Source organism: Protopterus annectens, chromosome 3.part0, assembly GCF_019279795.1.
Source record: "Protopterus annectens isolate FY-2018-M chromosome 3.part0, PAN1.0, whole genome shotgun sequence".
Classification (NCBI taxonomy): Eukaryota; Metazoa; Chordata; order Ceratodontiformes; family Protopteridae; genus Protopterus; species Protopterus annectens.
In genome coordinates this window covers 1,854,113,690-1,854,139,537 of record NC_056731.1, presented here as the reverse complement: position 1 = coordinate 1,854,139,537, position 25,848 = coordinate 1,854,113,690, and the positions used below count along the sequence as shown (strand labels likewise).

Below are 25,848 nucleotides of genomic sequence, written 5' to 3'. Positions count from 1 at the left end.
ACTTGTGAAATTGCTGACCAAATGCTAAGCACTTCTGTTTAGACTCATGCTTTGCACCACAATTGCGACAGTTAACAATAAAGCTTGATTTGGGTTTTGCTGACTCATGTTTGTGTTGCACTGAGCTGGCGCTGGAGCTCATACTCTTCCTGGAACTTTCTAGAAAACCTCATGCCTTCTTTGGAAATCCTGTAAGCTGCCACATGCTTAGGCCTGTTCTTGTTTGCCATGTGTTGCATACGGTCTACGTTTGCTCTGCAACCAACTGAAACCATGCTCTTGTCACTCGCAAGCATATTTGTATGTCGTTCTGTCACCTCGTGGATTTGACAAACCCTCTACTGCTTTACTCAATGTTAAATCACTGTCAAGAAGTAAAATCTTTCTCACAGCAGCACTATTAATACCACATACAAGCATGTCCTTTATCAGCTCATCTTTTAGATGACCAAAACGACACAATTTAGCTCTGTTTCTCAAGTCAGTTATATATGCTGCAAATGTTTCCCCTGGTGTCTGATTTCTTGTGTAAAACAAATGCCTATTTAATGTAATATTCCTCTGGGGGTTGCACATTTCTCTTAATTTGCACTGCAAACACTCAGGGTCTTCCCTTGATTCAGCTAGTACAACAATATGGCGGTGTGCACCTTCTCCTTCATACACTGCTGGTGCATACACACATGAACGCTCTCTTTCTATGGCTTCAGACCCTGCTAGGTTTAAGCAAAATTAATGCCCTGGTCCGTGCATCTCTATCTGCATAAGCTGCTTGTATGAAAATATCCTACACTTGCTCAAATATTCTCCAGTTCTCTGCAATATTCTGATCAAATATAAGTGGTAGGGGGTTACGAAATCAGTCTGCCATATTAATACATACCAGCGAAGGGTCTCGCGAACAAGCATGAACACACACACACACACACATATGCATAGGTTTCTGGCATAAACAGTACTTGTCCAATGCCTTCATGCTCTAAACTTTTACTTTCATTGGGCTTATCGGAATTACGCAAATGAACAAACTCGTAGTACTTTTGAACAACTAGACTTTGCAAAGTAAACTTCTCAGGCTTTCAATACTTTCAGAACTTTGAAAAATAAACTTCTTGGGCTTTTCGATACTTTGCAGAACTTTGCAAAATAAACATCTCGGGCTTTTTGATGCTTTCGAAATTTTATCGGTAAAGGCAAAAATGCTAAAATAATACACAATCGCTTGCTATACTTTCAGAACTTTATTGGTAACGGCAGAAATGCTAACGACACTTATCACCATCACTTGTTATACTTTCAAAATCTTAATGATAAAGGCAGAAATGCTAAAGTCATGCACCATCACTTGTTAAAGTCATCACTTTAAGAAACATTTGAGAACTTTACGATGCGACAAAGTAATTCACGAGCACTGTAATACTCTTGTAATGTCGTCTTTTGAAAGAAAGCTTCCCATTATTGTAAGGAACATGTCAAGCAATTGCACAATATGAATAAATCGAACATCTTTTGCCCAAAACTCAATAACTTTCAAAGTAATTGCACTTTGTGAATAACTGCATACAGCACACCGAAATGTCCCCAAAATGGTGGTACCAAGCTAGGCAACTCTTTACAGTACAAGAAGAACTCTGTAATGGTGGCACTTTACGAATAGATACAACAGCACAAGAACTTTTTGAAATAACTTTACTTTGACTGGATTAAAAAAAATAGTTGCACTTTGCACACAATGAACCCTTTGAAATACATGCAATGTAATAAGCACACACTGTAACCACTTTTACACATTTGGAGATACTTCGAATAACTTTAGTTACACCCTTAATACAATACGAAGTTGCAGTTATGCCCAAATACAGCACTTTGCCAAAACACATAGTCGCCTTGCTTTATTTCTGCTTAATGTGCCCGTTTCTTTTCTTATTACATTCGTTTTGCTCGTTTAAGCCACTTTTATGCCCAATGTACTTCTCTTGTGCTCATTCTACTCTAAACATGCCCAACTTTGAATTAAATACACTTTGTTTTGTTTTAACATGATATTTTTTTTTTGCTTTACTGTTAATCATTTCATCAAATACTTTTAACTTACATTTTCTTTAGTTAAACTTTTTTGTACTTTCCACTTGCCTAATAATGCGGTTTACACCCTTGCAATGCCCCTTTTTTCATCTTTCTCACTGAGTAAATAATTCTTATTTCTCATCACCTTTGATTTTTTTTGGTTACGTTTGTGCTCTTTTCTCTCGGTTTTACCTTTGCTGTCGTCTTTACATCTCATGGCTCCGAATATTCTTCTGTCTTCCACCCCAGTTTTGACATCATGTCGCTTTTGTGTTGTGACGTGAATAAATGAGTCTTCATGGGTTCTGTTCAAGCAGTTTTATTTCATACAAACACATCACTGTGGAGGCTTACTGACTATAGCTTAAGTAACTTGTACACAAACTAACAACTGTGATCATGCATGATTCTCTCTGGCTGCTTCTTCAAAATGGCACTAGGGATTGCGTGTGTCTGGAATTTATATGTGCACGTACAGCCACGCATGCATCTTAAAGATAAAGCACACACACTTTACACTCTGTTCTACACCTACTGTATACATAGTTACATATATTAAGTATGGGCTGTATGCAGTTAAGCACATTACAGATTAATATATGCACCTATACTTTGTTCAAATGCAAGGGCTCATGTGTACCTAACACTACAACTAAGCAAAGCGAGATTATGCTCCATATGTTGCATGGCCATCTCAGAAAGCAGCTTCTGGTATCCTATCAAGATCCACTTCAAAAGGGGATGCCTGGTTTGATCCAGCTGACCTGCTGGATAAGGATGCTGGTATCCACAGGACTAGTGAGCAATGCAGATACCAGCATCATGAGCTGAAGTCCTGCTACATTGAAGATCTTTCGTAGTAAGAAGCAAAGGTTATACAGGAAAGGCTCAAATGGTATATTACACAAAAGTATTCATAGAAACATTATACAAGCATGTTAACAGCTGCACAGAGGCAGTTGTACCCACCAGGAAGAAGTACAGAATTAACTCAAAAAACAAGCCACCTGGTGGAATCACAACATCAATAAGCTGTATAACAGAAGGAAGAAAATCATGGCAAAACATTAGGAGGTGCAGCACCCAGTAGTATAAAAGTACTCTAATCAAAGTAAACAAACAACTCAGATTACAAATAAAGTCTTTCAAAAGCTAAATTTGTGGAAAATTTGGCCTCCCAGGCCAAGGACAACCACAAGGCATTCTTTAGTTATGCCTGCAACTTCAAAGGCAATACACAGTTGTGTGCAGAGCTCATTGTAAATGGAGGCACCTATGCTGAGCCAGAAGATATAGCAAACCTACTACCCGACAAAATCACCTCCAACTTTACCTCTCTCTTCTCCTCAACCTTCCCTTAAGGAATACCATCAAATATAACTCCCCATGAGATCACTAGGTAATGGATCCTTAATGCTCTAAGGCCAAGAACACTGCATCAATGGGCCCAGACAATATCCTAGGATGCCTTCTAAATAGCATGAACCATGATCTGTCAGGCCCTCTGGAATTGCTGTTTAACTGTACGCTCCAAACAGGCTTCATGCCTCATGAATGGAGAACACCAACAGTCATACTTCTGCACAAAGGTGGGTTATCTACAGACCCTGGAAACTACAGGCCGAAAAGTCCCACTAGTCTCATATGCAAAGCCGTGGAAAGAATTATCACGGAAATGATCAATAATGACATAGGAAACCTCCAAATACCGGACCCAACCCAGTTTGGTTTTGTCAAGGGCAGGTCATCCCTTCTCAACCTGGTGGACTTCTTTGAGAAGGTCACCAAAGCAATGGATGAAGGCAAAATGGTTCACACTGACTACAATGACCTGAACAAGGAGTCTGAAACAATACCTCACTCTGGTACTGTTAAAACTCAAAAGGTTAGGTACAAACCCTTATGCCACCTGGTAGATAGCCAGCTGGCTCTCTGACAGGACCTAGGAAGTTAGAATTGGGGAGTCCAACTCCACAAAGAGGCCAGTCACAAGCAAAGTCTCTCAGGGTTCAATCCTGGGGTCTATATCACGTTGTCGAACTCTTAAAAGTTCGAACGTCATATGGTCAACAAATGATCAAACTTTTAAAAGTTTGAACGTTTCAACAGAGATCTCCGTAGTGTGGGATGGAAGATTTCCCTTTTCTGCACTGTAGTGCGATCTCGTTGTTTGGTATATTTAAAGAGCGGGGGGTGCAGGGGGCTTGCCCCCCTGCTTAAAACATTCCAGTAGATTTTTTCTTTGTTCTATTTTTTAATTACATTTTCAAACTTTTAAAAGTTCGATCATATGGTGTCGACCATATGAAGTTCGAACTTTTAAAAGTTCAATTATGTAATATAGACACCAATCCTGGGACCATTCCAGTTTGGCACTGACTTCTCTGAAGTCAAGACCAATGTCAATGCTCTCTGGCTGACAATCTTCAGATCGCTGCAAATTAGGAGCAGTCACTGAATACCCCACCTACATAAATGTTCTAGAGGAAGGGCTGACACAGACAAACAACTGGTGTCAGAGCCATGGACTAAAACTAAATGCCACGAAATGCATAATAGTATCCCTCAGAAAGTCATCCACCCCTGGTAACTACCATATTGACAACACACCCCTATGAGTTGACACTGGTCGTGGGCTTGAGGATACACATAGACAGCAATCTAGCCTTTGACTATCACAATTCTACAGTAGTGAGGAAATCATTCTATGTTGTGCAACTCATAAATAAAGGTATAGCATCTAGGTCCATGGAAGTCATTGTTCCACTGTATATGACATTCATCAGACCTATCGTTGAGTACAACGGCCCCTTTGGTATGTACTCAACCAGGAATATTCAACAATTGGAACATCCACAGAGGTTTCTAACTAAAAGAATACAGGGCATAGATAACATGTCCTATGGAGACTGCCTCAAGGTCCTATCCCTGTATTTTGTCCCCTATAGGCTGTTGAGGGGAGATCTATACCTGGAATACAAGGCAATGTTAGACCCCACCCTGATGGAACTCCCACATATCTACAAAACAAACAGCACCAGACTTACCCATTCTAAAGACTTAAACTTTATGATATAAATAGAACCTGCTGACATACATGTGAAGCAGAATTCCTCCTTAACCCAATTCAAGTGCAACTTGGACACCTGGTTGGGTAACAGAAAATTCATCCCAAATTTGGCACCTACAGTGTATATAAAAAGTTTACACACCCTTGTTAAAATGGCAGGTTTTTGTGATATAAAAAGATGAAACCGCAATAAATCATTTCAAAACTTTTCCCACCTTTAATGTGACCTATAACCTGTATGATTCAATTGAAAAACAAACAAATCTGTTAGGGGAAAAAATATAAAAAATAAAAAAAACATACAATGAGCTGGTTGCATAAGGGTGCAAACCCCTAAACTAATACTTTGTTGAAGCACCTTTTGATTTAATTACAGCATTCAGTCTTCTTGGGTACACACCTGCCATCAATTAAAGAGACTCTTGATTAACCCCAAATAAAACTCAGCTGTCCTAGTAGGATTTTCCTGGCATTTATTCAGTTGCCTGCTACAGCAAAAGTCATGGTTCGCAGAGAGTTTACAAAGCATCAAAGGGATCTCATTGTTGAAAGGTATCAGTCAGGAGAAGGGTACAAAAAATTTTCCACAGCATTGGAAATACCATGGAACACAGTGAAGACAGTCATCAAAAAGTGGAGAAAATATGGGACAACAGTGACGTTGCAAAGAAGGGACGTCCCTCCAAAACTGATGAGGACAAGACGAAAACTGGTCAGGGAGGCTGCCAAGAGACATACAGCAACACCGAAGGAGCTGCAGGAATTTCTGGCAAGTACTGGTTGTGTACTACTTGTAACAACAATTTCCTATATTTTCCAGATGTCTGGACTATGAGGTAGGGTTGCAAGACGGAAGCCTTTCCTTACACAGAAAAACATCAGGCCCGGCTAAAATTTGCAAAACAATGCATCAAGTCTCCCTCTTCAGGTCACCGCATAAATTTTCTATTGGATTTAGGTCTGTGCTCTGGCTGAGCCATTCCAAAACATTAATTTTCTTCTGGTGAAGCCATTCTTTTATCAATTTGGATGTATGCTTGGGGTCACTGTCATGTTGAAAGGTGAAATTCCTCTTCATCTTCAGCTTTCTAGCAGACGCCTGAAGGTTTTGGGTCAAAAGTGACTGGTATTTGGAACTATTCAAAATTAACTCCACATTGACTAAAGCCGCAGTTCCAGCTGAAGAAAGTAACCCCAAGGCATGGTACTGCCACCACCATGCTTCACCACTGGGATGGCCTTTTGGAGATGCGAAGTGTGTTTTTTGCGCCAAACGTACCTTTTGGAATTGTGGCCAAAAAGTTCAACCTTGGTCTCATCAGACCATAAAAAGAAGTTATGTCTTACCATAACATTCCATCTGTGTTGTTCATCTTCATTCATTCATTACTGATGGGTGTCGGTTCTCTCCTCGGAACCGAGTCGGCCTTAAACCAAGTTTGCGCCAGCCAAAAACTCTTGAGCCAAGCTTTACCCATATAGTGCCTTTCTCCCAGTTACCTCAGATTGGGTTTGACCATAGCAAGAAAAGAAGAGGCTATATCTGCTGAAGTTCCCTAGAATGACATTGGACCCAGACAATCCCCCAGGAGCCTCAAGGAGGGGGAAGGAGGGAGGGACGTAATGAATGAATGAAGATGAATAATACAAATGGAACGTTATGGTAAGACATAACTTCTTTATCTGATGTTAATCTTCACTCATTGCTTACTGATGGGACAGAGTCCCTAGCTACCTTATATGTCCTGGGTGGCCCCTATGAAAGAATATTCCTGAGCACCATCGAGCCAAAGGAGGCTCTTCCCCTAGAGACCAGATCCAATTTGTAGTGAGAGATAAAGGTATGGGGAGTAGCCCATGTTGCAGATGTGCAGATATCGTCCAAGCATGCACTCGAATGAAAGGCTACTGAAGTTGCCACAGACCTGGTGGAATGAGCTTTGATTTTGCCTGGTATAGGGGTTTTTGAACGTTGGTACACCAGGAATATACAATCTCTTAGCCATTTGGACAGGGTTACTTTAGAGGCAGCTTTCCCCAGTTTCGGGCCTAAAAAGGATATAAACAATTGGTCTGATTTGTGGATTTCCTTAGTTCTGTCCAGATAAAATCTCAATTGTCTATGCACGTCTAAAAGATGGAGGCAATATTCTCCTTTGTTTGAGAAGTTAGGAAAGAAAACTGGTAGGTCAACAGACTGGTTTACTGTGAAATCTGAAACACCTTTGTGTAGGAAAGAAGGATTTGTCCGAAGTGATACTCTGTCCTTTTGAAAGATTTTATAAGGATGTTTAGTATATAGGGCCTGAAGCTCAGAAATACATCTAGCTGAGGTAATGGCCACTAGGAATAAGGACGTCCAGGATAAGAATTTGAAATCGCAGGTAGCAGCAGGTTCAAAGGGAGGTTGTGTAAGCTTGAAGAACTAAAGTGATACTCCATGGTTCAGTGGGTTCCCTAATGGGTGGTCTAATATGAGATATCCCTTTTAGAAAGGTTTTGCAAAGACGTTAGGAGATTAAAGAAGAGTCCTTGAAACCATTATGGAAATTGGAAATGGCAGCTAAATGGACACGGATGGTTAAAGCAGCAGCTCCTCTTTTGAAGAAATTTGACAAATAATCTAGAGCTGTATTAACTGGAGCTGAATAAGGGTCAAGATTTCTTTGCTTGGACCATAACAAGAATCTCTTCCATTTACTACAGTAAATTTCCCTGGCGGATAGTTTATGCTAAGCCAGTATAATGTCACGGACCAGGGAAGAAAGATTATTCAGCCTGGCAATTACTGGAAGTGGAGAAACCAAGCTGTCAGCCTGAGATCGGCTAAGTTCGAGTGAGTCAACCCTTGGGGGTGAGAAATATCTGGAGTTGGATCCAGGATCCATGGTCTGTCTAGCAGCTGAGGGCAAAGAAAGGGGAATCATACTTGACGGGGCCAATAGGGTGCAATAAGGATCACTCTGCTTTTCAACTGGAGGGCTTTCTTCAGAAATTTCGGGATTAGGGGAAGAGACAGGTAAGTGTATAGAAGCCCCGTGGGCCAATTGTGAACAAGAGCATCCCTCAGGGGCTCCTCATATGGGGGGATCAAGGCAAAGTAGTCGCTGCACTTGTGATTTGTTGGGGAGGGAAAAAGATCGCAGCAGGCTGGCCCCAATGGCTGATGATTTTCGCCGTTATGGTTAAGTTGAGGGACCATTTGTGAGGCAGAAGAATACATCTGCTCAGTTTGTCCGCAATCACGTTGGAATCCCTGGAAATGTGTGTTGCTATTAGAAAGCTGTTGTAAGCTATCGCACATTGCCACACTCTCATGGTCTCTCGACACAATGGGAAGGACTTGGTTCCCACTTGTTTGTTGATGTACCAGACAACAACCATGTTGTCTGATTGGATGGCAATAGTTCCAGGCGGAAGGACAGAGTGAAATGCCTGCAATGCCAAAAGCACTGCCCTCAGTTCTAGTACACTGATATGCAGGTTGGCCTCTATGGATGACCATGTGCCTTGGACAGTCATAACCTGAAAATCCCCCCCCCCACCCTATCACAGAAGTGTCCATGGTCACAGTGGCCTTGGGTTGAGGAGGGGGAAAAAGGACGACTCCAAAGATTTGCATCTGGCTTCATCCACCACCAAATGTCTTTTTAGCACTGTTCCATTATCCGTATTTAATAGGATAACGGGTGATGATTCAGGTAATATTGGGACAAAAGAAGCCATTGCAGGAGTCTCCTGTGTAACCTCATGAATGGGACAATGGAGACTGCTGCAGCCATTGACCCCAGAAGCTGGAGAACCTCTCGAGCCGAGGCCATGTCCTGACAGAGTATCACACTGAGTTGAGCCCTTAGACTTTGCAATCTGTGATCTGGAAGAGACACTTGGCAAGATTGGGTATTGAATACCGCTCCTAGTTCTGAGTAGGGGTTAGGTTGTTTCTCTTCCAATTTATAGAGATCCCCAGGATTTTTGTCAATGTGAGAGTGCAGTACAGGACTTTTTCCAGAAGACGCTTGGTGGGGGCGGTGAGGAGCCAATCATCTAAGTATGGAAACACTCAGACTCCTTGCAATCTCAAGTGAGCTGTAACCACTGCCATACATTTTGTGAACACTTTGGGGGCTGTAGAGAGTCTGAAGGGCAGAACCCGGAATTGGTAATGATTGGCTCCTAGCCAGAAGCAAAGGAACCTTCTGGAGTGTGAGTTCATTTTTATGTGGTAATATGCATCCTGAACGTCCATAGAGCACATCCAATCGTCCTTTTCCACAAATGGAAGAATGGACTGAACCGTGACCATCAGGAATTTTGTTTGGGTAATAAACTTGTTCAGAACACCGAGATCTAAAATTGGCCTCCAGTTCCCTGTCTTTTTTGGCACTAAAAACAATCTTGAGTAGAATCCAGATCCTATTTGGTCTGATGGGACTGTCTGGATGACTCTTTTTTGACTCGGCTTTTTTATCTCTATGGCTGCCGATTCCCTTTGACTAGGTGGAATGTGGGGAATATGTTTTTGTGGATTGGGAAGGGAGTTTATTGGGATTTTGTAGCCTGTAGTGATTATTTTCTGCACTCAAGAATTTGTGGTTATGCAGTGCCAGGCTGTTTGGTGCAGGGAAAAACGTCCCCCAACTGCTTCCAGAGGAAAGCAATCAGGTTGCTCTTCAGGAGTGCTGATATGACTGTCCGGAGAAAGAATCTCTGGAACCCTGATTACACGGTCCTCTTCTGCCTCTGTAGGAGCGTCTTCCACTAAAGTTAACCCCCTCTGCCTCTGGGGTAGAACTCGCCATGTGCATCATGAAAAGGACCCTGAGACTTTTTGTGCCACATTTTCCCACTCTGCTGGTTCCCTGAATAAGGACGCTGGGGGGGGGGGTGGAGAAACGTACACCTATGGCAGACAGGGTTTTTCCATCCTTCTCACACCTGGCTAACATGTCCTTCACTTTAGGGACAAACAGGGATGATGCTTCCACAGGAGCATTAAGGAAGGAAGACTTAAAGGGGTCTGCGAAATCACACAGGCGTATCCAGGCATAGCGTCTCATGGCTACACCTGAACTCGCAGCTCTAGCCCCCTTTCGGTTGCATGTGATATTAACCACATTAACAAGTTAGATATAGATTCCAGCTAGCTGCGAGGCAACCTTGTCACGTACCTCGTCAGACACTTGTCCTGCTAAGGTTCCAGAGAGTTCAGAGACTAGATCTCTTTGGAGCCTAGTTAAATGTGACAGATAATTCCAGGACCTAATAGCGAAGGTCGATGTTGCAAATACTCGCTTCCCTAGTCGGTCCACCGCTCGGGACTCCCTGTTAGGTGGGTGGACTATCTGGTTCTCCTCTGTGAGCTCCTTTTTCGTGGTCGCCGCCACCACCATAGCGTCCACTGCAAGACATTTAGACCAATGCAGGTTCTCTTCCAGGGGAGATAAAATTTTATCTAGTCTCTTTGGAATAGATTAGACGGTGTCAGGATTCTTCCAAGCCCTCTGCACTATGAGCTGTATCAGTTCATCTGCAGGTGGGGTTACCTAAGAGGTAGAGGGTCAAGCATGAAAAGCCTGCAGAAAGACGGACTCCTCAGAGGATGGGTTGGAGGGCTTCCAATCACTCCTCTGTTTTAAGATTTCCAGGATGCCTCCAAAGGAGACATTTTCAGGGGGTGACAATGGGGACCCTTTCTCTTCATCAAAGTCTGTATCCTCAGTGAGAGACTCCTCAGGGGAGTCAACATGCTTCCTCTTGCACGATTTCTTCTTAGGTCCTTCTTCAGGGGAGTTTCAGTAGAGAAATCAGAAGGAGGAGCACGCTGCAATAGGGTCTCCTGAGGTTATTATCCTCGATGTCCCATAATGGTGGCTTGCGTCAGTTGCGGCTGAGATAGGAGAGTCAATGGGTAGTCCAACGTCGATGGTTTGCTAGCAGTGGCAAGTGTCCTCTCCATGTCCTGGAATGCAGGCCCACCTGAAGAGGGATGGGAGCCCAGAACTGAGAACAACAACCTCGGAACTGGGATCAGACCCCGCTCCAGTGGACCTGCCCCCAGGGATGGAGTCTCAAGAGAAGCCGATAAGGCGAGGGTCCTTGTAACCAAGGATGGCACCGTAGAAAAAAACTGGAGCCGCTCCCGGAACCGGAGAAGTCGCAGTCCAACCACAATCATGAGAAAGCCACGGTTCTGACTGAACCGAAGGCCAAAGGAATGACTCCAAAACCACGGTGAGATCCATCAGTGGGACTGTAGTCATGGGTACCATAATGTATGTTGGTTCCAGGGTCTTCGATGCCTGCTCCAAGGTCGAAGAAGAGGAGTAAGTCGGAGTCCTTGGAGAAGTACCCCCAACTGCCAAAGGAATGGGGGCTTTGGATGGAATAGTAATCTCTCTAGCCGTAAGCAACTGATCAACAAGACGCACCACATCAAGTTCAGAGAGGCTCCTGGTTGATCTAACAGAAATTCCCAATGGTATCTCGGGCCATTCCAGGAAGGGGTTAAACTGTTGCCCCAGAAAAGGTTCCACCTTCAGAGAATATCGGGTCCGAGGTTCCAACGGCACCGAAGTCTCGGTAGAGGCTTGAGTAAGCATGGTCAGTTTTTCTGGGCTAGAAAAGGCTGTAGACTGTGCCATGGTCGGTGCCGACATTAAATCACTAGATGGCACGAAGGGAGACAATTTGCAGATGCATAAATGGTGCCATAGTACTCTGTGCCAAAATGGTAATTGGTGCCGATGGCACAAATTTAGCGGTGGTACCGTAGCAGCTACCATAACAGTCATTGTCAGTGCAGTAGTCACTTTCAAATGTTTAGTTTTTGGTTCCTCTGACTTTTCACCAGGTGAAGACGGAAAAGAGTGCAATCTCTTTTTATGGGATTTGCTTGGAAGGGGTGAACCCTCCTGTACAGAGCTAGCCTCTGAAAAAGGCATTTTAAGAAGGCCTTTCAGGATGAGTTTGTTTCGCCTCTCTTTGAGGGTTCTAGAGCTGAACCCATGACAAATATCACAGAGAGGCTGGACAGATAAATGAGATACATTTAAACAATATACACAAGATGTGTGTGCATCAGAATTCAGCATTTTGCGGCCACACTGGTCACACTGTTTAAAACCAGATGCTCCCTTTTTTCTAACATGTCTAAAGAAAAAAAGAGGATAGAGAAAGTTTTTTTTTTTTTTATTACATAAAAGAACTAGAGGAAGGAGGGGAAATACCAACAATAGTAACAGAGAGAATTACCACAAGGGTAAGGGAGAGGGGATACAAACAATGGTATTAAAAAAGTATCTTAAAAAGGTAAGAAAAACAGTAGAGGAAGTAAAAGAGACTTTCCAAGAAAGAGGACAGACTAACAACTAACAAAGTTGAAAGGGTTTTCAAAAGTTAAAAAATTTTAATTTACCTAAGCTTAGTCAAAGCTGGCTTGACACGGCTTTTCGGTAACTCGGCAAACAAGATCTGAGGTAACTGGGAGAAGGGCACTATGGGTAAAGTTTAGCTCGACAGTGTTTGGCTGACGCGAGCTTGGTATAAGGCCGACTTGGTCCCTAGGATGGAACAGACACCCATCAGTATGGAATGAATGAAGATTAACAACATCAGATCACATTTTCCCACGTGCTTTTGGGAGATTTGATGTACCATTTTGCAAATTTTAGCCAGGCCTGGATGTTTTTCTGTGTAGGAAAAGGCTTCCATCTTGCAACCCTACCCCATAGTCCAGACATATCGAGAAAACGGGAGATTGTTGTCACATGTAGTACACAACCAGTATTTGCCAGAAATTCCTGCAGCTCCTTCAGTGTTGCTGTAGGTCTCTTGGCAGACTCCCTGACCAGTTTTCGTCTTGTCTTTTCATCAGTTTTGGAGGTACAACCAGTTTGTTGCAATGTCACTGTTGTCCCATATTTTCTCCACTTTTTGATGACCGCCTTCACTGTGTTCCATGTTATATCCAATGCTGTGGACATTTTTTTGTACCCTTCTTCTGACTGATACCTTTCCACAATGAGATCCCTTTGATGCTTTGTAAGCTGTCTGTGAACCATGGCTTTTTCAGTAGCAGGCAACTGAGTAAATGTCAGGAAAACAGGAAAATCCTACTAGGACAGCTGCACTTTATTTGGGGTTAATAAGAGTCTGTTTAATTGATGGCAGGTGTGTGCCCAAGAAGACTGAATGCTGTAATTAAACCAAAACGAGATTCAACAAAGTATTAGTTTAAGGGTGTGCACACTTATGTAACCAGCTTACTGTACATTTATTTTTTATATATGTTTCCCCTAACAGATTTGTTTGTTTTTCAACTGAATTGAACAGGTTATAGGTCACGTTACAGGTGGGAAAAGTTTTGAAATGCTTTATTGTGGTCTTATTTTTTTTATATCACAAAAACCTGGCATTTTAACAGGGGTGTGTACAGCTTTTATATCCACTGCATATATGTATAGATAGATAAAACTATAAATAAATATATATATATATATATATATATATATATATATATATATATATATATATATATATATACATATACGTACATATATATATATATATATATATATACACACACACACATATATATATATATATATATACACACACACATATATATATATATATATATATATATATATACATATATATATATATATATATATGTATATATATACATATTATATATATATATATATATATATATATATGTATGTGTGTGTGTGTTTGTGTCTATATGCATCTATATACAGACACACACAATATATGTGTCTGAGAGATGTGCACACACATCTGTTTAGCCTTTATAGACTGGGTTAGTCCCACTAGGCTAGTAGCCTCTTTTAATGAAAGACTCAAAGAGGTATTTATGCTATTATGGGAAATTTGGCCAAGGCATCAAGGAACTTCTATTTTCATTGTTGCAAGTTGGACGACTCATTAAGGAGCACTTCCTGTTTCCATAACAGGTACGGAGGCATCCTAGAGAGTTGGAGTGGTGAAAGAAATAGAGGAGAAAGCAGATCTTGAGACCAGAGACTGTATGCAAGATTCTGAGGAAATGTTTCAAAGAAATCTGATTGACGGAAATGAGTCAGCAAATGGTGGATGTATAAATTACAGCCCTCCAGTCGTGCGAGTTACGGGACTGATTACTTAAAGAAATGGTGGTGCAGAGTGAGTTAGAAAATGAAGGAGATGTTAACTTGGGGTGGGGGAGATTACAGAAAAAATACAAAAGGAGGATGCAGAAACAATCCTGAAGAATAGTGGTGATATGGAAAAGAAAACATATGCAGAGAAAGTAAAAGAAGGCAAAAGGGGACTAGCAGAAAAGAAGACAGAAGAAAATGAAAAACAGAAGTATGTGGCAAGAATTCAAAGTAAAGAAAATAAGGAAATGGACAAGTATAAAGTGTGGGACAACTGAATAACTCCTTTGGGCATAAAAGCACGAGGTACGAGCATGTATTCTTACTAATAAAAAGACATTTTGTGACATAGTTGAGACTTTTTTCAATGTAAAATTTTCTTGGAGAGTACAAAGAAAAAGACTGCAACCCATGGAATCTTTAAGTGATAAAAGCATTTAACAGGAAAACAAAAAAGAAAATGTATGTACAATTTTGAACAGAGGTAGAAAGATAGACTTCAAAGGACATTTGAAAACTTTATGTAAAGCAGCACTGGACACTGCAAAAATTTATGAAAAAATTAATTGAAGTTTGAATTATTTATAAGCATAAGTAATATAATGCCTGTTCTAACTTTTATGGGATGATTATTTTTCGCTTTTAAGAGGTTGTATATTTTTATAAACTTTAGGGAAGTAGGTGTATTTATATCTGAAAGTACACAAAATTATTAGTGAGTACGAACGAACATATGTTTTAGAATGGATGAAAGGGGAGGTATAAGTGACGTCACTTTTAAGGAAACCTTGATTGGTTTTATTGTAAGTATTTAAACTGAGTGTTAAACAGTGCACTTTATCATCTGAAGAAGTCCGAACTTATATTTAATACTGGAAAAAAGTGTTCATGCAAGTCCTTTGTTTTTAATGGTTTTGTTATAATAAAGACTGTTTTTTGAAGTTTCCGCAGCCTACCAGCTGTTACTTTTTCATTTTTTATTGCAAAAGTTTATGACAAAAGGGATATGTAGACTGGTGGCTGGGATCAGAATACTATGTTAGAAATAGAAAGAGAAAAAAATTATACACATAACAAGCATGATAAACATGGAGGGAATATGTGTGTTGTTAAATACTGGGGAAACCCAAAACATTTTTTGTGAAGGACATTTGATAAATGACTGTGGCAAAAGAAAAAGTTATATTTGTGGGAAAATTGGACATGATGCAAAAATGAGTATTGAAATATTATAGATGTAACAAAAGGGACACTTATGGATGGATTGCAAAAATGAAAATAAGAATAAGGAAAAAGAAAGATAAGAAAATGAACACTAGAGAAGACATTTTCTAAGTAGTAGAAATAGAAGAAAAACAGGTGAGAAAAAAATAATAAAGAAGACACAGAAGAGGGCTCTGAAATAAGTGAAGAAGAAAACAAATGGGAGAAAGTAAAAGAAAAAAAAATAGTTGGTGAAAGAGTAAAAGAAAAAGAAAATTTAAAGGGATAAGTGAAGAAAAAATAAAGGAAATGGATGAAAAAGAATCTATACAGCTAATGACTGGGGATTGGTATAATGGTTAAGGTGTTTGACTCTAGACATAAATTTACAATGTTTAATTCTCACCTTTGGGAAGGAAATTGGCTATGCTTAGAATGACCTATTAAGACAGCTAGCCCAGTAATTAACTGTGAACTTATGAAATCATGAACCCAAGATAAAGAGAAAATAAAAAATTGGAGTGCTTTCTGTAAATGTGAATAGTATTAAGAATATAGTAGAAGAATAGAAATTCTGGAGTGGTGTAATACAAGTGATGTTGATGTAATAATATTAGAAGACACAACATTTTTAACAAATGAAAGATTACAAGTAGAGCAACTATGGGGAGGAAAGATAATCTGCAATTTGGAAAATTACATTCTGGAATAGCTGTAGTCTGCTGAAATACAGTAAAGATATTAGATGTAACTTTAGTAAAAATGGAAAGATTAACCGTTAGAGATTTGAAATGGAAAGAACGAATACACAGAATTATAACATTATATGCTTACACTAATTGCAAAGAAACTGAAAGCATATTTCATCAAATTTTAGACTATGTAGTGATAAATATGAATATTACAATAACAGGAGACTAATTGTGATTTAAGAGGCAAGTGTAAAAAGAAAAGAAATTATGTAAGACAAATGTAAGAAGTTACAAGATGTGGTAAGGTAAAACTTTGGGACAAAAATTCATGGGCTTACAAAAGGGGTATGTACAAAACTGAAATAGATTATTTTATAGTAGCAGAAGATTTACTTACTTATAAGCCATGGTGGTGCAGCGGTAGCGTTGTCGCCTCACAGCAAGTCTGCCATTCGATTCTCGTCTGGGAGCGCCTTCTGTATGGAGTCTGCATGTCCTCCCCGCAGTCGAGTATCATTTGAAAGACATGTGTGAATGGGCGTGCCTTCGTTGAAGATTGGGCGTCGAGCTGGCACAGTAAAAATCTACTGCCAATCATTAGTGAATCGGAGTTCCGCTGTGACGACCCCTAATTTATAGAAGATATAAATATATATATATATATATATATATATATATATATATATATATATATGGGTCTACTTCGACCCACCGAAAGTACATTTCTCCAAAACTGAAATAAGCGATCCCAGTTCCACAAAAATGTGTTTCCACAAAAATGCACTTTCACGAAACTCAGTACAACAAATACAAACACCGAGTAGTTGTCATAGATTGTGGTACAGTGAGGATAAGGGAATATTCCATTTTCCCCACTGTAGTATATATAAGTAGCAGGGAGGAGCAGGGAGGCTTGCCCCCATGCATAAATGCATTTGTGTCATTTTTTTGTGTTTCTCTTTTTTGTTGGCATTCGTTGTATTGAGTTTCGCAAAAGTGCATTTTTGTTGAAATGCACGTTCGTGGAACTGGGATTGCTTACTTCATTTTCAGAGAAATGTACTTCGGGTGGGTCTAAGTAGACCCATATACACATAGGCATATATACATATTTTATATGTATATATATATATATATATATATATATATATATATATATATATATACATACACACACACACACACATACATATGCATATATATTTATGTATATATATCTATGCATATATATTTATGTATGTATATATGTGTGTGTGTGTATATATATATATATATATATATATATATATATATATATATATATATATATAAAATGGCTTATCAATCTCCATAAAATGTGTGTCCTCTTTTATCCCCATATGCCTTTCCTTCATGTTTCGCTTCTCGGTGTACCAATACTGTCTTATTGTTCTGTATTCTACTGTGCTACACTACCTATTCATGGAACCAATAAGTGTCCAGCTAACTGGACACCTAAAGCAGGTTTTTACAGTGTGCTGCAAGGTAGTACTACTAAGATCTTGCTGACAGCATTTGCAGCCTGCTACCTTCAAGTACTGTGAGATGCCTATGGGCTGACTTATGGACACTCCTTTGCTTCACAGTTCACTTCTTGATCTGGTCTGCTTTGTTTCTTTTGTGGGTATTTTGGCCTTACTCTAATTTCAGTATCAGAGCATAGCTTGCTGGTCAACCAAACAGACTGTCACTGTTTGCATATTCATGTCTACTCTACACTGCACTTCATCACCGCCAAGCAGCACAAGACTTGTACATGCACACAATGGATCTCTATGAATCCAGTATTTTATCCATTTCACCCTATGCTGTAAACAAAATGCATTACACCAAGTGTTTCCCAGCAGGGTAACATTAAATCTGCGCACAGTATGCTAATCCTTTCATGACCTGTCGCTAAGTAGTGGCATATCTGAACTTGTGAAATCATAAAAATAAACAGCTTAGTGAATATTACATATTCATCCATAAAGGAAAAAGGTCATATTTACACTTCTTGAATGGTGATGTCGGGAGTCCATATTTCACTGACTGGCAAGGAGAAATGAGTAAGCCCATCATAGTCCATAGGGTTCCAGATTAAGTACTCATCTAGCCACTTCTGCAAGAGATAAGAAGATCAATCAGTAGAAAAACACACACAGGAAGGCAAGAACAATGGACATTTAATCTGCCTATTTTCCTTTGTTACTTTTAAAAGTCCTACAAAATAACAGGCATACACCTACCATATGCTCTGCAGTGAGGTAATAACTGGATTTCCTTTCCTGCAGTATTTAATATGTATGGGTTACTGGTATTTCAGTGAACGCTCAAGTTGCCAACATAAAGGGAAGTCCGTTCAGTTCATCATAAGTGTGTTTTGTCAAATGGAGGTTTTTGAAGGAGGGTATGGGTCTGGGGGTGAGAATGTGTGTGACTATTAGTAGGTTAGGGTTAGAGTACAAGATAGTTAAGGGGAAAGCGCTAGTGTTTTTAGTTGTCTGGGCTGTGTGAATGAGATTCAGGATTAAAGTTAGTCACAGCTAGGTAAGGGGATCAATGCTGTGTGTGCATGTAGGTGTGAGTGTGTGCATATGTGTGTGCTTGTGTGTGTGTTGATGTTGTAGTGGCAGTGTTACAGGAAATTTTTTCTATGGTGGGTGCAAGGCTGGGGTTAGGGTCATTTTAGGGTTAGCATACATTAGTAAGGTGGAGAAGGGGGCCTTACCTCTGTCCCTAACCCCAACACTATATCTTACCTTAAAAGAACACTTTCCATAACACTATTACTATTCAAATTAATGGTAGGGTTAATGGATCAGTAAAGGAAAACGGCTGTTTTCCCTTTTTTTTGTGGCTTAAGCTGTTAGCTTTTTGAATATAGATCTGTACGACTCAAGTCAGCATTTTGTTAAGGTGTCATGTTCCAGGTTTGGACAGACCTACATTTTTCATCCATCAGTTCAGCCACCAATCACTGAATGAGCACAGCCTTCAAGACAGGAAACAAAAAACAGCTTACAAGGATTATATAAATACATACTTACTCAACAAATGAATTTCAGCTTAATCTTCTGGTAAAGGGGATGGCCAAGCACAGGCAACGTAGGAAATATTAAAAGTGTTCATTCTATAGGACTTCTACACAAGTCAGTTGACATAGTGGGTATACATACCTGTTATATCTGACACAATGGGTAGTCTGCAGTGAATTAAACGTTAGGAAGATTTCCAGAAACATCTTACCAGGCCAGAGGTACAAAATGGCCAAAAGATGAAAGCTAAGAATGCTGACTCCTGCATCCCCAAAGTGGCCAAAGGAAACCTAATTTCTGAAAACATTTTCCAATCATTGTTTAGTGAAAAAGCGAATCACTGACCAAGTAACCATAGCAGGAATGTCTGATGAATGCCTCTGATGGAGATATTCTTGAAACAAAGACTGCAATCTGTTACACTACTAGCAGCTTTCATAGTCTTTCATAGCAGCACTCTCCAGTGGATAATATGTCAAAATATGGGCAAACACTCTGCAGTTAGCAAGCTACTTGGAATGGGGTTTGCTTGGTCACTACAAACCATACTCTCCTGGCAGTAAAGACTGTCTGCAGCCTACTGCTCTCTTTTCATGTAAAATCTGAGCTGGCATTGCACAGCTCCTTCTCTGAGAATTATGAAGAACAATGGACCCAGTGCAAGTTAACCTGCAAGCATGATCGTGTTTGTAGAGCAGCAGTGATTTTGTAAGTGTGACTGCATATGTAAACATTATTATTATACAATGAGCCCCATTAATATTCAAAAACGTGCACGCTGATTGGTCAGCATGCACGTTGTAAATCAGAGTTATAATAATGGAAAAAGGTCCAGTTGCCCGGACTTTTTCCATTACAATAACTCTTTTTTTTACAGCAACGGAGAACGCAAGATCTCCGTTGCTTCACACTGTCTCGCTATGTTAAACGAGTTTAACATAGTGAGACATCTTTAAAAAAAGCAATGGAGTTTCTCCGTTGCTTTTTTTAAAGCTGTCTCGCTATGTTAAACTCCTTTAACATAGCGAGACAGTTTGTAAAAAGCAATGGCGATCTTACTTTCTCCGTTGCTTTTTTCAAAACTGTCTCGCTATGTTAAATGGGTTTAACATAGTGAGACAGCTTTAAAAAAAGCAACGGAGATTCTCTGTTGCTTTTTTTAAAGCTGTCTCACTATGTTAAACCCATTTAACATAGCAAAACAGTTTGTAAAAAGCAACGGAGATCTTGCATTCTCCGTTGCTTTTGCCCACAGCTCTGATGTACTGCGTAGGCATAATGCATGCGCAGTACATCAGAACTGCTGCAGAATACCAGACAGCTGCGGAAGGGCAGCAAGGAGGCATTATACAATGGCATTATTTAAGAAAAGTCATTATTTTTTTTTTAAATAATGTCATTGTATAACAGCAATAACCCACTTCTGGGTGTGGGTAATGCTGGATTTACCCACGGTCGGCTTTGTTTGGCCACTCGGGCTTCGCCCTCGTGACCAAACCACACTAACCGTGGGTAAATCCAGCATTACCCACACCCAGGTGTGGGTTATTGCTATAATCTCTGTGCAGACAAGTAACAGTGACTAATTGGGTCCAGTGTACCTCAAGCACTACAGCATCACAAACATGGTGATTTCCTATTTAAAAGGAAAAACAGCTGCTCCTGGGTGAAAACTGATATCCACAGACTCCATGTTCAACCACCGGCAGTGATACCCACACAAAATGCAGGGAGTCCTGGGTTCAATCCCCAGATAAAGGTCAATATTTTTCTTCCATGTTGACTTATTTTTGTTAAAAAAGTAGCTCATTAGTTACATTAAACTCTAGTTTTCTGTCAGTCTTCGATTACACAACAGATTTCTTAGAATACTAAATAATTTAAATGGGTATTAAGGTAAGCATATTCTGAGTTATTGTCAGAAAAATCTCCCCCAAAAAGGAACACTCTGCACTACATAAATAATAATCAAGATATACAAATCAAAAATAGTCACAAACAACTAAATAGAGTAAAAGGCGATTCCAGACTGCAAGTAGGGTAACCTCTTTAAAGTTTATTTTAAATCCACTAATACATGAGCGCTTTCATCTCCAAATGAGACTTCTTCAGATAAAACATTACCAGTGCTAAGCCTACTATATAAAATGCCATAATAACCTTAATTAACTAACCAATTAAAAATTTAAAGCAGCAATGCCAGCTGATTTTAAAAAAACATGTAATGTTATTTTATGTCACAAAACCATTGTACAAAAGTGTATAGAAATCAAAGGATAAATAAGGTGTTTCCTTACATTAATATAAAACTAAGTAAAACTAAATAAATATACAATAAATCTGTTATGAAATATTGCCATCATCACATGTGAAAGGTTAAATATGTGAAACGTATTATACCCAATAATTCAAACTTTTGCTGCCTTTTCAATAAGTATAGCTTTAATGCTGATGTATTATTTAAGGCCTGGGGGGTAACTGGCCTTAAGTCTCAATTGCCATCTTAATTCCCTATTCAATAATAAATTCTTTATATCACCCCCCCCGTGATTATTTTTGACCAAATCAATAATTCCACATTTAAAACTACTGGAAGATGCACAGGAAACCGAATGTTTGTATAGGGCACTGGCATCTTTCCTAATCCTAATGTCATTAAGGTGTTCATATATTCTATCTTTTAGTGCCCTTTCGGTTTTCCAAATATAAAATGATGAACAGTGTGTACAGATGGCCATATATACCAACATTCTGCTATAACAATTTCCTTTGCAAAATTTAACACTGCCCAGGCCATTATTCAATTTTATAGACTCTTCCTTGTAGATGTGAGAACATTGTCCACACCTACCACATGAGCTAATTGCCTTTTTACTGTTCTCCTTATAATCAATTCTTTCAAACAATCTTTTAAGACTCGTTCCTGTCCTATAAATGAAATGAGGTTGATTTCCTACCACTTTGTATAATTCCGTGTTTGTTTTCAATATACACCAATTTGCTTCTACTATTTGTGTGAAATAGTCAGAAAATGTGTTAAATTCAGTAACACAAGCCCCCTGATAATTTTTTTGTTGCTTTATCAGATTCTACCACATTATTAAAGGGTTGACCTAATAAAGCTTTGTATTTGGTCCCCCATCCATTATATAGTTCCTCCATTGTTTTACCAACCAATCCTCTGGGATATCCGCTCTCAAACTTTTTACCTAGAAAAATAAATTCTTCAAATAAATCAGAGAAATCGGAAGTCATCCTAGCCAGCCTGGCAGCCTGTCCCTTAATCGAACTCTTTTTTTGATGGAAAGGGTGGGAACTATCGTGGTGCAAATAACTATTACACCATGTAGCCTTACGAAAAATTCTGGACTTAAAACCCAGCGGTGTCTTACAAATAGTGATATCCAGATAAATACTGCGATCATCAACGGTACATGTGAAGGATAGAAAATCGGTAGTATTATTCAAATAGTCAATAAAATCCACTATGCTTTCCTTAGTACCATCCCAGATCACAAAAATGTCATCCAAAAATCTCAGATAGCACTTCATATGTTTCCTGTAAGTACTATTTAACACAAATCTTTCCTCCCATTCTAGCATCACTAAGTTCGCAAAAATGGGGGCACAAGCTGCCCCCATAGCTACACCGCTGGTTTGTTGGTAATATTCCCCCTGGAAGCCTATATAGTTATTGTCCAAAACCATTTCCATTAGTTCCAGAATTAATAACTTCTGATCGTAAGGTAAATCCAGGTGTTTGTGGATACTGTCCTCAAAAAATTCCTGTCCCTCAACACGTGGTATACAGGTAAATAAATCCTTAACATCAATTGTCAGAAATACACAATTTTCTGACCACAATTCTTTGTTTAATTTACTAAGGAATTCCCAAGAATATTTAATTAAATGTTCCATCTTGGTTGCTATATTTTTAGTAAGGCTATCTACATACACTGCTAGGGGGTGTGTTTTAGAATTACTGGCTGATACAATTGGTCTAAACGGGGGGTCAGATATAGACTTATGAACCTTAGGTACCCCAAAAAACTGAGGGATAATAGGGTGTATTTGTCTCAGAAAATTATATGTAGGTTTATCAACTCTATTTTCTAAAAGATATTCTTCTAAAAGAGAATCAATTCTTCTATATGCAATCTTACCTCGTTGTATGAGACTGAAGTATGTGTGTTCGAATCCCACAGAATGTTAGTTAAGGCATTGTTATATTCTTCATTATCAAATAATACACCACCTCCCTTATCTGGTTTCATAATTCTAATATATTTCTGTGTTTTTAACTCAAAAAGTAACTTTTCTTCTTCCTTACTCAAATTATGTTGTTCCATTTTTCTTCTGTTCTTTTTGTAGGTGTCATAAATTTCATTTGTAATAATACTCTCAAATGTAATAAGTGCTGGATGCAGGGGTGGGTTGTATGTGCTATACCTTACCTCTGTTGGTGAAAGAATGGTCTCCCAAGTTTTTTTTTATGGATCAAACCAAGGTTTAATTTTCTCAGGTATAGTTTAAAATCTACTAAAATGTGTGCCAAATCACCATACTCTGATTTGACAAACTTAAAACCCTTTGAAAATAAATCAAAATGGTGCTTTCCCAAAACAATAGATGTATAATTGAAAATTTAAAAACTTTATACTCAAAAACTATACCATCAGCATGTTGAATAATATTTATCTGCCCTTCTTCCCCACATTTTTCCATCCAAAATTGTTCCCATGTAAACTTGTTGAATAACCCGGGTCGGATGGAAGTCTGGCTTTGTTTGCCAGCCGTTCTGACCTCCTTTGGCCTAAAAAATGTTCATGTGGTTCAGAGAAGAAATCAAGCTCATCTAAAACTCTATTAGACGCACCCCCACCATGATTATTTCTACCATGGAAGTCAGTTCTTTGTATTTCATTAGTTTCAGCTAAATCAAATTGCATAGGGTGAACCAATTCCTGTTTTTTATTTCTATTTTTAAAGTTATTCAAAGGTCCAGGATACATTTTGCCCTTGCTATATTGTTCTTTGTCCCTCATAAACTTTTTCTGCTTCCTAGCAAAAACCTTATTGATCCTGTCATCTGTTTTTTCAAGACCCTATTATACAAATATTTGTATTCATCGAACAGCAAGTCTTTAAGAATATCATCATTCAGTTTGTTTAGATCGACTAACAAACTATTCAACAGTGTTTCGTTATACTTAATCAACTTTAAAATCAAACCAAATCCACACTCATCAAAAAAGTCATGAAAATCTTTTAGAACCACATCAGAGTATACAACTCCAAAAGGATATTTAAAAATTCTAAGTCCCTGAGGAACTATTTTGTGACTAACACAACAGTGCAAATATCTATTGTCAATCTGTAAACATTTATATTTAAACAACTTTTTTCAAATAAATAAATTAAGTCCTTTAATGTAGGAACGTTTGTTTGATTTAAATCATGTCCAACCATATTACTTTGTGAATGTTTAGCAGAAAAAGATGTATTAAATTCAAAATTTCTGTCCAAAACATCTTTAAAACAAAAAGAATGCTCATTATTGTCAAAAGTACGTGCCGCTGACACTGCACCATAAGAGCTAGGCACTGTCTTTGGTAGATTTAGTGCCACTGTTAACAGTACCTTTAGATTTAGAGTTCTTCTGTTGTACCACCCGGTCCTGTTGTTCCGTTGCATAAACCTGTACATCTAATCGGTTAGGTGGTGATAAGGGAACCCCTCCATCTTTACTTCCGTTAATCCGTTCGTTTGGCTCGCTTTCCCTAACGTTCGTCTTAGTACCACCATAGCTCACAACCCTTGAGTGCGGAGATGACGTTAAAAAATGCGCCGAGCCACGTACTGAACAATTGCAAATGGAATTAGCTCCATCTACTGGCTCGACTTGACTAAACAAATCAATAAGCCTAGTCAGGTCGCCTCTTAAAATAGCCATTTCCTCACGTACTTTAGGACACAACAAGAAGTCACAAGTTATACAACTAGGACTAAGCATAATGTCTTGTCCGATAATGGTAGAGTCACCAGGGGAACCTTCCATAGTAGGTAGCACCAATATTCGATAAATTGCACAACGATCCTCCAGGCAATAACTGGAACCAATCCAAAGAAGCCAATCAAATCAAAAATAGTCACAAACAACTAAAAAGAGTAAAAGGCGATTCCAGACTGCAAGTAGGGTAAACTCTTTAAAGTTTATTTCACATGTGATGATGGTAATATTTCATAACAGATTTATTGTATATTTATTTAGTTTTACTTAGTTTTATATTAATGTAAGGAAACACCTTATTTATCCTTTGATTTCTATACACTTTTGTAAAAAGGTTTTATGACATAAAATAACATTACATGTTTTTTTAAAATCAGCTGACATTGCTGCTTTAAATTTTTAATTGGTTAGTTAATTAAGGTTATTATGGCATTTTATATAGTAGGCGTAGCACTGGTAATGTTTTATCTGATGAAGTCTCATTTAGAGATGAAAGCGCTCATGTATTAGTGGATTTAAAATAATCAAGATATATTCAATCATGCATGCCTTCCAAATATGTTCCATGTGCATTACTTAAGTGGTCACATCTCTTAAAGCAGAATATCAA

At 39.0% G+C, this 25,848-nt stretch overlaps 1 protein-coding gene across 1 annotated transcript in view; it reads right to left on the bottom strand.

Moving 5' to 3' along the window:
- LOC122797213 (5-hydroxytryptamine receptor 3A-like) overlaps window positions 1–23,577 on the bottom strand; it is a 270,737-nt gene extending 247,160 nt beyond the window's left edge. Inside the window, exons 1-2 of the mRNA XM_044066044.1 lie at window positions 23,392–23,577; window positions 18,203–18,312 (exon numbers count right to left, since the gene is read on the bottom strand). Coding sequence (XP_043921979.1) covers window positions 18,203–18,312; window positions 23,392–23,577 — 296 coding nt within the window. The remainder of the gene's footprint in view (window positions 1–18,202; window positions 18,313–23,391) is intronic.
- Between the last annotated feature and the right edge of the window lie 2,271 nt (window positions 23,578–25,848).